Source organism: Leptosomus discolor, chromosome 9 (genome assembly GCF_034619465.1).
Source record: "Leptosomus discolor isolate bLepDis1 chromosome 9, bLepDis1.hap2, whole genome shotgun sequence".
Classification (NCBI taxonomy): Eukaryota; Metazoa; Chordata; class Aves; order Leptosomiformes; family Leptosomidae; genus Leptosomus; species Leptosomus discolor.
The window spans coordinates 1,527,441-1,541,256 of record NC_141399.1 but is presented as its reverse complement, the minus strand read 5'-3'; the positions used below and the strand labels follow the sequence as shown (position 1 = coordinate 1,541,256).

The window sequence follows — 13,816 nt, the reverse complement described above, 5'->3', positions numbered from 1 at the left end:
TGAATTAAGCTGATAAGCAGCTGAGCAAGCTCCGTTAACTGCTTTGTACAAATGAGAAGAGAGTGATCCTAAAATGTCACCAATCATTTATTACAACAGCAAGTGTAGGCGCAGGCAAATTAGGAATTCAACTTATTTTTGATGGCCAGGGTGCCCAGCATTTTCTGTGCGACCACAGCAGTTGGTGTTAGCTCAAAGTCATCCCTAAGGTAGATTAAAAATAAAGAACCCTGAGAAATTGGTGTAATCGATCCATTTGTCTTTGAGAGTCGTCCCCAAGCTTTGCTGGCCCCTAGGCGAAACACTGAGCAAGTAAATCATGTACCAGTGGCCAACACCATGCTGTGTTCTTCCCGGCAGCCTCAATTTTGACTTTTCTAATTTTCTGTGACTGGGGCACTGGAAGGTCTTGCTGGCGACGTGCTGTCCACAAGCCAGAGATCTAAAATAAATCTGGCAAGGCTTTGTAGACAACTGCTGTCTTGCATTAAAAACGTAAAGCATCCCAGCTTTCAGCTTGATTAGCCACCTCTCTGGCTGTAAAACCAGGAGACGTGCAAAGGAGTGACACGACGCCTCCGAAGGAAAGACGGTGTCGAGTGATGGGGGATTCGATTCTCCGACATCCAGTGACAGCCTGAGCATCCTCTGGAAGTTTAAGTGTTTGTTTAGGTTTAATAATTCATAGCAAGTAAGAGCAGTACCACGCCTGGGACCTGATTCAGCAAGCTCCCTGCGCAGGGCTCCCACCGGTGCAGGGCTCTGAGCAGGGGCCACGAGCCGTGTTTGCTCTCGGCTGATGCTGAATGAAGCTAGAGAGATCTTAACTAAGTCGTGCACGCGATGGTTGTTACGGTTTATAATAAAGCAGTGGGTGTTACCTTTACGAACGGGAGTGTGACTCAACAAATGTTGGGGGTACTTGGTAATTTTGGATGGTTTGGATAAGTTCATTTATCTGCTGGGTCTGCAGCAGCGGTTTTGCTTTACTGGCCTGATGTACTCTGCTGCGGTAGTTGTAAATGTGCAGGTACAGTGTGTGTTCTGTGGAAACGCCGCGTTTGCTCTCATCTGCCACTGAACTCTGTGGGAACCAAAGGCGCCGAGCCCTTTGCGATATTGAGCCTGGGGAAATACAATGTTTGTTCTTCTGAGAAGGCAGGAGAGCTAATAAATACTTGTAGGAATGCTGTGCAGAGACAGAATACAAGGATGCAGAAGGTGCTTGTGTTGAGGCATGAAATACTGACCTTTCTGCAGACTAGAAGTCTCACATCATTATATATGATCATGTTTGTGTATATTGCAAATCTCTTTTTTCCCTCCGTGGCACCTCAAATGTGAATTATGTCAGGTTCCTTAATTTAAGGAGCAGTCCCAGACTGTTACTCAAACAATTGCATAATGGGTTTGGGAATTAACATACTGTCAGCTCGGTAACTGCTTAGGGACCTTTGCTATCAAGGAGAAAATAGCCCTGAACAATATTCTGGTCTCTCTGTTATGAAAAGTAACCGTCGGTCTCCTTTGAGCTCTGCTGTGAGAAGGAAAAGCGGCGCCTGGTTTGTCATGGGCAGACGGAGTGTTAGGGCAGAGCTGAATCGTGGCCAGGTTGTCTTTGTGGGTCAGAAGATGCTCAGCAACCTTCACGACTGCTTTTCATCGGAAAGAATAAAAAATAAACGTCCTTTTGTTTAAATCTGGAGTTGCAGTTTAATGTTTAAGAGCTTCTTCATCCTCCCCAAACTGATGAAGGGTCCTTCTGGCCTTCAGCCAGCGACAACAGGTGCAGATTTAGACTCTGTTGCATTCAGGATCCCAAATAACTTGATGCTAGTGACACCAGAACGCCAATAAAAAGGACATAGTGAGAAAAATGGTTTGTGTGTGCTGTATTTAATTAAGATTGCCTGAAAGGAAGACATCATGAAGGTGCACATATACATTGTTTTCCGTTGATTAATGATTTTTTTGGTGTCAATGAAAAGATTGTTTCTTTGACTTGTACGTTGTAAAGGAACATGGTGGACAAATACAGATGTATGCAACGGAGATGAGCTGAGGCTCAGCTGAAGCCAACTGCTTTAGCTAACTGCTGCAAGAAGTGCAATGAGTATGTGAATATGTATATTTATCAGAAATTATTTTTTTTCTACAGATCCCACAAATCAGTTATGCCTCAACTGCACCAGAGTTGAGCGATGACAGGCGCTATGATTTCTTCTCACGTGTGGTTCCTCCAGATTCCTTCCAAGCACAAGCAATGGTGGACATTGTGAAAGCTTTGGGATGGAATTATGTGTCCACTTTGGCATCTGAAGGGAATTACGGAGAAAAAGGCGTCGAGTCCTTCATGCAAATTTCCAGAGAGGCAGGTAGGCAACGCCCGTCCTCCCTCCGGAAAACGCTGTAATGAATGTTATTTTGTACCAAATGTTGTATTATTTTTCTGGAACATATATTCGACTCTGAAGTTGCGCCAGTTCTTTGCAATGCTTCTGTAATGGCTCCTAGATATTCCCAGTCCTAAATTGCTTATGAAGTTTCAGAGAGTTTGAAACCTTAGAAGTTTTCAACCATTTCTAGAGAACATAGAAACCCCTGAGTCTTAACAAGCTCCTACCATTTCTCCGGATGGCATTATATTGTGTTGACATGGATAGAAGACAGATTTTGAAATGCTGAGCTTTTATCTCTCCACAGCGAGAATTCTGTGAAGACTGCTTGTTACCAGGCATTGACTTGTGTCATACTATTGCTGTTCACCTTTCAGATTGCTGCCTGATTTGTATTGCTTTTCTTTAGCAATTCTCTTGACCAATTGAGTTGAGAAAATTCATAGTCTTTTACTTGAAGGCTCAAAGATTACTGGTCTGGGATACAGAGGCAACAAACTCAGCGGTGTGGTGTGAGGCACGTCAGACTTCTGGTGCGATATATCGCGGTTTTCTTGTTACTGGTTTCATTTAGTGGTGTCCTGAGAAGGCCAGACTGTGTTGGGCAGTGTCACTTGCCAGCGAGAGGTGTTCCAAGAGGATGGAGGCCAGGCAGGATGGAGCTTTGAGCAGCCTGGTCTAGTGGAAGGTGTCCCTGCCCATGGCAGGGGGTTGGACTAGATGGTCTTCAAGGTCACTTCCAGCCCAAACCATTCAATGACAGGGAAATGCTGTGTCTTACGCTGCGTCAGGCTTATGGTATTGAGTTGAACCTTCATAATTTTGTTGACAGAAATCTCCAGTTCTACAGCTTGCTTTCCTGTTCTGGTACAAAACATAGAGGAGATCTGTCTTCAAGGTGTGCCTGCTCATGCCTTTACCCCCATAACTTATTCTTCAGGGTAAATAGTTCTAAATTTCCCCAGAGACACCAGAACGTAGGAGGATTTTAGATGGCACTCCCGGGAGTAGAGGTATAAATCCATGACAAGCTGATTTGCAATCCCAAATCATGAAGGTTTGGAAATTGAAATATTTAAAGTTAATTTCTGTGCTGGTAATGAAAAATAAGCAGATGATGTCATTCGTTATGGTGATACAGGCAAGGCTCATCTCGAGAAGCCTTCGATGATGTGTCCTGGTCAGGAACCCATCATCATTGTGCAAGAATAAGCTCTGTTGTGCTCCCAAAATGAACTTGCAGATCTCCCACCCTTTAAGTGCCCCGCCATTGCGTTAAATAAAACCAGCACCACACAATCCACAACCCAGTTAGAGAATTACACCGGGCACCGGCCCCATTAGTGAGTGTGTGAACGGAAAGGACTAGGACGGGGCAGGCGTTGCTCTGAAGCAGCCGTTGGAGGTTTCCAGCTCCTTGGTCGTTGAAAAGCTGGTTCCACGGCGTCTGCTGGGCTTTTGCAAGCGGCCTGTGCTGTGCGCGAGGTGGAGCGTCAGCTCGGCCCCAAGCTGATGGATCACTTGTGGCAGCATAATCCAAGGAGTGAGCAGAGAAGGCGGCTGCACTTGAAAGAAAGGCGCTTTAGAGAGGGGTATCCAAAATTGTTTCATTATGTTCCTATCACAGGAGGAACCTATATTTGCATAAATTTGTCTGTTCGTTTGAATGCATATTTATGTGGTATTAAAGAAAATGGGTTTGGATTTAATACCGCAGGAAGTGGCGAATGCCAGTGTTCATTATAATTTAAAATTTACTTTATTTGCAAATATCCACTGTTGCACAATCATGCCAGAAATGTGTTCTCTGTGTGAAGGACAAACTTCAGCTGAATAACACCGTGTCACTTTATAGACCTTCTGTAGAACTAGCTTAATGATAGGAGCTGTTCATGTAGGCAACGTGTAATTCAACCTCCACAAAAAATAGAGCATAAAACCAAAAGAATGCCCTGCTCAAAACAGCCTGGCATGCAGGGTGAGACAGGGCATGCCTACAAGATGAAGACACTAACAGGGATAGAGCATAAACTGTCTTCCAGATACACAGCATGCCTTGTCTGGAAACTGGAATAATCCAATCCCCAGTGCTGCCTCCGACGCAGTACAGCCGCTTTTCCTTCTTAGGGCTGCTCTGAATTTTTTTGTGTTACGCAGATAAAGCTTAGGTGAAGTTCTGAGGGGATGTAACACCTGCCAACAAGTTCCCCGGGTTTTTAAAACCCTGGGAAGTGTAAGAAGATCCTGTTGTCTAGATATTTAACGAAGCAGGGCTCCCTGCAGATACAGGTCCTGACCTTGATCCCCTACAGGGAAACAGCACCTTGTTCCCTGTTTTCAGGGATCAGTTGTGACCATCGCCCAGGTCCTGTTTTGGGAGGTCATGGCGCAAAGGGATTTGCCCGTGCTCCGAGGGACGCGCCGTGGAGGGTGCAGCGGTGCTGGTGCCTGATGTGGCTGTGTCTCCTGGGGGATGTTTTATGCAGAAGAAAAGATGAACCAGGCTGTCAGGTGATTGCTGTCCTATCAGGGTTTGGAAAGAGCCTTCTGAAGAAGCAATAAGCAGCAATGGTTTTACTGGCTCGTGGCTGTGGTGTAGTCAGTAGCACCTTGATCTGTCTAAAAACATTGGAGTGGTCAAGAGCCGTGTGTCTGAGCGCATGAACTGAACAGTAGATTAACCTGGTGCTTGGGCTGCCAATCAAAACTCACGCTAATGAGAAAACCCATGCCAGAAGCCACAGAAATGCAACAGCAGTGGGAGGAAGGTTTTTTTTTCTTTAGTCAAAAGATCCAGTTCTTCTGGAAACCAGAGAGGCTGTGGATTACCTCGTCTTCCCAACTCGGAGGCGTACTCAGCACACCCTGCAGGGACGTGGGGAGGGGTGGAGGACAGGAGAGGGGTTTAAGGGGCAAGGCGCGCTTTAGCTCATTTTCGAGTCAGCTAAAGCACGTGATGTTCATCGGGAGGAGCTGTGCTATGTTTGAAGCATTGTCCATTTAATTGCCGTATTTGGGCTCTGGACTGGCTCAGGGTTTGGCTGTGGTGTGGATTGCCCCAGCTGCCCGCTCAAGGCGGGCGTCCGAACCCAGCAAGGCTGCAGCAAGGTTTTGCAGAAAGCCCCACGGCTGTGTGCCAGCAGACTCGCTGCTCCCCCCGCTCTCAAACCCAGGAGCCCAGCGTGCCAGTAAATGCACAAACGAGGCAGCAGCACCACGAGCTCTGCAGCCTGGTGCCGGGGAGGGAACGCACTGGGTGCATTTTTCAGTCCTGGCTTCTCCACGCTGCCGGGGCTGCGACAAGACGACGCGGCGCTGGCTGCCGTCGGCTGTTTCAAAGCTTTCCTGGCTGTAGGGATGGCAGAGCTGGCCTGAATCCTGCCCCTGCCCTGATCCCCTGTTAACGAGCAGAAGAGCAGAGCTGGGAGAGGTGTCAGAGTCCTTGTGTCGGTGCTGCCCGACGTGGCCCCTTAGGACCACGCGCATCTGCCAGGAGCAGGACCAGCCCCGGAGCGGAGGTAATTAGTCAACGGTTGAGACACGCCAGCAATAAGCAGTCATTAGCTCTTAGGCAACTGCCTTGTATCATAATCAGTGTATTTTGGCAGAAAGGAAGGTTTAGTCCATAGGTACCCGCACGTTTATTATCTTGGGCCTCGAGTGTGTAGCAAGTTAATTATCCTAAATTCAGTGTTTTATCTAAACTTGTTTCTGATTCAGCCAAGATCTTAGGAGTTGTGAGGATGAGCAGGAAGTGCTCTCCTTGCTTCGTTTTCAAATATGCTTTAGCCTATAAAGACTTTGCTTGATCCTTTGAGTTAATAATTCTTCACAAAGTGACTTTTATTATGAGTACTTCAAGCGAGTTTGAGTATGTCATTGTGGCAGGAGATGAAGATTTGAAACATGCTCTGCAGTCTGTGGGATTAATAAATTAGGGGAATGGTCTAATTATGGAAAAATCTAAAGGACAATTTCAGATTGTTAATGAAACTACTGAATACTTGAATTTCAAAGATTAATTCGCCTTTGATTTTTTTTAAAGATTAATCTGTACCAGAAGGTTAATTGCTATCTGTAAGAAATATATATATTGAAATCGTTAGCAAAAGACCACTTGGATGCCTCCTAACAGATAAATGAAAGATCTAGTATGCATTTATTCATCTTTTTCTCTCCAAAAATTGCCCGTTTTCACGGATGAGTACACTGGCTGGCTTGCTTGTGGAGACTCTGGGGCTCACTCCACACGCTGCAGCACAAACGGGGTAAGGAAGGGGCTGCCCGTGTCTGCAGACCCGTGTGTCTCCCACCTTTGCCTCTGTCGTCTGCCTTTCCAGAGCTCCCTTGTCCAGCTTCATCTCGGAAATAAGTATGTCTGCTCAGCAAGGCTGACGTTGGGCACAGTTGTTCTTCATCGCCCGAACTTGGACAGAGGTGTGCGTCAGTCATAGAGTATCTTAATCTGCAAACTAAGAATTTGTTTAGGTGATGGTGTTCTTAACCATTTGGAAGGACTGGAGAGGAAAATTTCTGGAAGAGCAGGCCTCCTTTCTCTGTGTACTAAAGACATGATAAAAAGGGATTAAAGCTCTTGTACCAGTGGGCTGATACGATATATATACTGAAGTTTCTTCTGAAGCATTTGAGTTGCCATGGCATATTTGTTAAAAGGCTATCATCACCTTGACAGAACAAAAAAGCAGAATAAACTTTAATCCACTTTAACATAGGAAGCACGACACTTGTGACAGGCTCTTTATCTTCTTTTCTCCTTTTTTTTTTTCTTGCCGAAAACTTTTTTGAAATATTCATTTCTTTAATCCTTCTGTCGCCGTGATCCCCGCGCGCTGCGCAGGCCTCTGTTACGTAAGGCTGAGAACATCTGCATGCAGCAGGGACGGCCTAGATGCACACACTGCGGGAGCTGAATTTGCTCGGAAGCAGAAGAAACATCAAAAAACATTCACTGTCAGGGCAAAGAAGAGACCCTTGAAATTTTGACTCCTTCTCCTTACCCTCATAAGTAGAAATTTTTCTTCCAGCCGTGATACTGGACAATATTTCTTTACTGTCTCTCAATACAAACTTGAATTTCCATCTCGCTTTTCCCAGATTTATATTTGCTGGTAAAACCCCTGTACACACCTGTATGAGACGCAGTGCCCTTCTGGCTGACAAGTGTCCCTCCACCGAAATCAGCTGAACCACTGTTTTGCACGCCGTTATAATCTGTGCATTAAAGAGTATTATCCCCTAACATGTTGATTTCTTTACAAATTAGCTACACACAATTAAGTAACTCCTACAGAAATTATTTTCTATGGGTTTGTTATCTGTAGCAAAGACTGTTTTAAACCCCTTTAGCCGCCTAAATGTGAAAGTATGACAGCTTTTCCTAAAGCCTTGATATTTGTTTTCTGCACTGCCTCGTGTTTCTAGAAAGAGCTGAATTTTTTGATTCGGGTTTTTGGTGATCTGAATCATCTCATGTTACTTTCTGTGAAATCCTCGACGTGATGTATCATAACAGGGTGCTCTAATTCAGTATTTCCCTTCTATGGAAGCTGACACTGTTAAAAGGCAAGAGCTGCTGTATCATCTGTCAGTGATTCACACAGCAGTTTTGTAGGCTCCTGTAGGTCTGTTCAGCTGCCTGCTATGATCCTGAATCTGCATTTTTGTAATAGAACTTAATTTTTATGCTGTCTGTTGGGAATTGCATTAGCACAAATTAGTGCTGGATAACATGAGAGAGTTAAATCATTGCTACGAGCGAGTTGTACAACTGTCTGTGTTTGAAGAAGGGAGAGGAGACTGTTCTGTCTGTACATCTCAAATAGAGTCCTGCTTCCTATTGCCAAGTAGAAAATCCTGATATATTTTTTTTTTTATTGTGTTACATTCTGATGTTAATGAAATATCTCTCCTTTTTTTTTTTTTCTTGATCCATTAGAGCCCTACCAAATGGGTTTAGAATACTTGTTACAAGGAGCAGTCACTTTAAAACACAACCCAAGGTTAAAAGAAGCCCAAACATGAGAAAGGAAGGTGAAAAAGTTAGTGACATCACTGTGGTGGGCAAAGAAGGCATTGGCTGTGTTAATAAATAAATACTTGTGATTTATTAGTGAAGCTTTGCCCAGCATACTGGCAATGGATGATACCACACATCATCCAATGACACTCAAAATTTATGATCTGTGATATCTGTTCTTTGTGGCAGCGAAGAGAACCCAACTTTTAACAGAGTCACTGTTCAAATATTCATTTGAGTGAGTCATTGCTTTGGAAGAAGATGGACTGAGGTGTTGTACTGTCCACCATGATGACTATTGATTTATCTCGCTGAAGGAACAGCATTTTGCAGGCTGTGTTCGCCGGATCTCCCTCTGCCGTAACCCAAGGGGCAGAAAGCTTCTGCAGCATTTCAGTTAGAGCCAACAGCTGAGCTTACGTGTTGCCAAATTGGGCTATAAATATGGTTTTGAAGTGCAGTCAGAACGCCCGCCCAGGAAAACCAGACGTTGTCGAAGCGGTGTTTCGCATGGCCCTCAGGAGCTGTCACTTCAGGGAACAGCAGCTCTCAGGAGGCTCACAGACCCCAGTGCTTTCATGGAGTCCGAGGGTATAGAGCATGGTTTGAGGCTTATGGAGTTTCCCCAGCAAATTACTGGTCCTGCAGACCACTCCCGTTGGTGCTCTTCTGCTTGGTGGGCGGCTCGGTGCCCGCAGGAAGGGATGGAGGTCTCTTGACATGGCAAGAGCAGTGCAAGGCTGTTCCGCGGTCTTTGGTTGTGTGAAATGATTATACTTTCTGATGGGAGTAGCCTTTATTCATTTACTTGAAAGCCTGGTTTTTGGGTCAGATATAGCAAAACCCAATATATAAGCCACTATTGAAATCAAGTCATTTATATCAGAGTACTGCAAGAGGTTTCCATTTTTCTTTCTGTTTTTCTCAAATATTCATTCATCGGTCCCCTGGTGTTCGGCGATGTTATGTTAAATAACCATGTTATGAAATCTATTATTTTCCTTCCTCTGTTTTGTCAAATAACAAATGTTTGCCATTTCAGAAAAAAGTCAAGAAAAATGGCTTTCTAAAGCTGCACCAACTTGTGTTGTGTGCTGCAGTCTGTCAGGTTTAATAGGTTAATAGGTTTTTCTTTTAATTGTAACTGAGCTAGTAGAAGATGCGCCGGACTTGATCCTCAAGGGTGTTTTGGATTGCATTCAGACTTCAATAGTATGCTTCTGACAGTGGAAAAGAAAAAGCCAAGTGTGCCTCTGCAAAGTAAATCTGTTACTCCATGTGCATGGTCTGTGCTGCTGTGGCTTTTTTTAATAACTTGTGAGAAGCGATGTTGTTTAGAGGAGGGAATGGGTGATGATTTGACTTCTGACGTCCTTGTGATACTGAGTAAAACTCATCGGGTGCCTAGCTAAGAGGCTGAAAAACCCTCTAGGCACCTGCCTGTATTTCTGGGTTATCAAAACACTGTGAAGGCGATCTTCACCTCTTTAGCGAGGCGTCTTCCCACCCAAGACATAACAGATGTCCTGAGTGAGTTGGCTCTGTTCCCTGCACAGTGACGAAGAGCGATGGGATCTGAGTTGCCCTTTTGAAACATCTGTTTCTCTCTCTTGGCTACACAGAGACTGTAGGCACTCAATACAAGCACATCATTAAAGAAGTGGAATTAAAAAACCCCAACCAAACCAGTCATTGATGTTTATGTGATAGACGTATTTTCACATCTTTTTGTCACCGTTGGAAGATAAATGCCTGGTGTGGATTTACAGGGTTCTTGGGATCTCACTCAGGAAAGCAGAGGAGCTGAAGGGCATTAGGACCACATGGTTTGGGAACATCCCTGACAGCACTGCAGCATCAGCAGCCTGTCTGCCCCAGTAGTGTTGTAATTCTGTGATGGAACTAGCAGGGCTCTGAGTAATTCCTCCTTCTCAAATAGACTCATGAAAAATCAATAAAATAGAGTTTGGGGAGAAGGAAAGAGGTAAAGATGTGACATTATCATTACCTTTGTGTCTGCTTATGTGAAATCTGAGACCAGTTCCGTGCCGATACGTGCGGAAACTTGCACCCTGTCCTCCTGAACGATCTCACAGCTGGTTTCTTGGCCAAGTGTTGTTGGATACCTGTAACGGGCTGCTGTCACAGTTATAGTGTAAGTCGCTTTAATGATAAATATCTGCCTTTTTATGGCATTTATTGAACATTTGGAGATTGAATTTCAAGGACAGAATAGAATGGAAAGAGGCAATTCTTGTTACTGAACAAATAACCTCCAGCATCCTTTAAAAACGTTACCCCAAAATTAATAAAACATTGCTGTCATCATTATGTGAGGTGGATCACGTGGATCGGCTGAAAACAAGAGATTGGTTAAGTCCTCCTTATTTCAAAGCAGAAAAATGTATTGTTGAGCATTTATTTTTACCAGTAAAGCCGGACACCCCTGGGGAAGGCTCCTGCTTTTTGCAGCGTGCGTGCCCCGTGGTGCACAAGTGAAGAAGTCGGTTTGATGCGGATTCAGTAAGTTATTCATCCCAATCCAGTTTTCTTCACTTGTTCTTTGGCAGGTTTTCTGCATCTCAAGGGTAACACGCTCCTCCTGGTAAAGGTAGTGGCGTGGAGCAGAATTGGAGAAGCAAGAGTATTTGTGTTTGTTCTACATCCATCTTCTGCTGGGAAGAAGAGACTTTTGCGAAAAACCGGAGGTGGAAGTATCAGGGGACTGGACAAAAAGTATGTTGATGTGCATTAGGTAGCTCGAGGAGAAGGTCCTGTTGAAGTGCAAAAGCTGATGTTTTGGGGAGGAGTAGGGAGATAGTTCAGGTTTACTGAACAGTTAAAGGAGGGATCAAGTCTGTGGAAGACAGGTGTGAGGATAAGAGAAGCAGAGATGAAAAGCCACGAAAAGAAGGTTGATAGAAGTGGCTGGGGTTGCAAAGATTGAGGCACAGCAGGGGAAAAAAAAATCTATAAATAAGGAAGTTTTGCCATAGAGGGTGGGCTAGCAAATCACATTTGTTTCACCAAAAAAACCCCAAACATAATTATTTCAGAAACAGAATTGACTTTGATTGTGAAAACTTCAAACTTCTGGAAGATAAGATAGAAATTTTTCCAAAGTCCCTTTTTTCTGCTGGGGGACAGTGAAACCAGACTTCCTAGACGATTGCATCTGAGTGCCTTTGCTCTTCACGACGCTTTTTTCCTGCCTTCCAGCCTAGCCGGGGGGGAGCAGTGGAGCCTGTGAATCCTGGCTCACATTTTGCCTCCGCCTACGGTGCCTATTCCAGTGTGTGGTGCAAAGCGTCTTGTCAGTTTTCCTGAAGGAATAAGATGAATTTCGTAAAAACCTTCTGCAGAGGAAGCCCCTGCTGTCATTTTGACTTTCCCCATGGAAAACAGAAATATTGTGATTACACCGAGGTTTTCCCATGGGATATGTCTGTTTTGCAAAGTAGGATGAATTTGTTGGAACGTCATTTGGGACCAGCTCTAAATGCATTTCTGCATCTGAAGGGTAATATATAATCGAACGCAGTGAGTTATTCCGGTTTCTGTCACTGAAATCTGGCGTCCCAGGAGGAAATACAAAATACTGCCTCATCTTGTACCTTCCATACTTCACAAGCCCTTTTCGCTTTGTGCTAATGCAAAGAACAGCTTTCATAGCCATGGGGGAGTAGCAGCCCATAAATAATTCTAAGATGCCTCTTCCATCACGCGCCCTCCCCTGCCTTCTTCATTCCTTCTCCTTCCTCAGACAACAGAGGATGACAAACGTCCTGAACCCTTCGCACTCTTGGAAGATGGCTTTCATGCGTTGCTAGTGATCTTCTGGGCATGCCAAAAGTATTCCCCGGGTTGTCTCTGAAGCTGTCTAAGCCTTCCTGAGACCAGCCTCCTTGAGAACGGAAAAAAGATCAATGAGAGGAGAAAGCCGCTTTAACCGGGTATATGTACCCCGCTTTGCGAAATCAGAGCAGGTGGTAAATTATACTCAATGGACTTGATACTCCCTTCTTACCCATTCTGAGGAAAGTTATTTATCAAGGCGGTGTCTGAAATACCCGGACTATTTGCTGTAGTATATTCAACAAGGTATCTGAGCTGAAAATATGAGCTGCAATACAGCATTTTAAGTGGTTTACACGCATAGCCAGGACGTTGGGAAGATATATATACCCAGTTTATATCGCAGGCTGTTCTGTTTCCTTTCGCTTTGGTGTTTCAAGGTTCATATATTTTCAGCCTACAGGGAATCAAGAGGCCATCTAGCTTGCTGTCATAATGGAGACTGTTGGCATTATTATAACACTTTACTAATGTTCATTATTTAAACAATAAACCTCCTGCTGACAATACCCCTGCCTCTTCCCAGGTGGGTGCCTCGGCTGGTCCTGCGTCCTGTGATGCTGCGGGTGTTTCCATCGGTGCGTGAGACCTGCCGTGCCAGCGGCAAAGCGCCCTGCGCTAATCACAGTGCTTCCAGTATTCCCTGTTCTCATCATCTTTGGGCTGTTATTAACAAAAAGCTGGTAAAAAAAGGCAAATTATTCAATTATTTTATTATGAAAAAAAGCCTTAACGCTTATTTCACTGTGTAAACATGGAGATGAAACAGATTAAACTTTGGGTGGTAGAAAGGCGACCCAAACGGGCAGATGTGAATTTGAAATTTGAACTGGGTTTTGTGCTGACACTGGATGCTCCAGTACACCCTGAAGCCGTCTCCTTACTCGTGACACACGGCGGCACTTCACTAGGTTGCTGTTTGTTTGGGAGAGCCCGAGTATGAAAAAGGAGAGCAGGCGCCTCTAGTCTAGATTTGGGTTTAAAATAAGACGTTCTGCTTCAGGTTAGACCCAGGCGTCGTCTTTGCTGCCTGTGGCACGCGTGTCCCTTGTGGGAGACACGGTCGCAGCGCGCGTCCCGGGGCTCCAGCATCTCCCCAGCGAGCTGGCCGCCTTCCTTCGGGCGAGCGCAGCCTGATGCAGGGTTGAACAGAGCCAGCGAAGAGCGGCTCAGAGCTTGTCGTGCCGCTCTGCTCTCCCGCCGCGGGCCGGGAGCCGTTCTGGTTGGCCTTGCCCCCGGTCCTGTGCCTGAGCTCCGGTGCGTGGGTACGTCCTGGTGCTGCTGGGCGAGAGCGAGGGCCACGTTCTTACGGGGAGGGCGCGGGGTGAGCCGGTTCTCTGCGTGTCAGCGTGTTCCTGCCGATGGGCCAGCTCTGGGATAAGGGAAAGTGGCTTCCGATGGAAAATGAAAAGTTGAAGTGTTTCAGGTAGCTGCTTTGCAATGGGAGACTTTCTCCAGATGCAAAAAGCCTGGAAGTGGCTATCTCAGTGGCTATATCAGTCTCATGATCAAGGAAATACTCTCTTTA

The 13,816-nt window shown here is 45.3% G+C and overlaps 1 protein-coding gene across 1 annotated transcript in view; it reads left to right on the top strand.

Moving 5' to 3' along the window:
- GRM7 (glutamate metabotropic receptor 7) overlaps nt 1-13,816 on the top strand; it is a 275,498-nt gene that overhangs the window by 100,647 nt on the left and 161,035 nt on the right. The window contains exon 2 of the mRNA XM_086469667.1: nt 2,159-2,375. Within this exon, the coding sequence (XP_086325793.1) occupies nt 2,159-2,375 (217 nt within the window). The remainder of the gene's footprint in view (nt 1-2,158; nt 2,376-13,816) is intronic.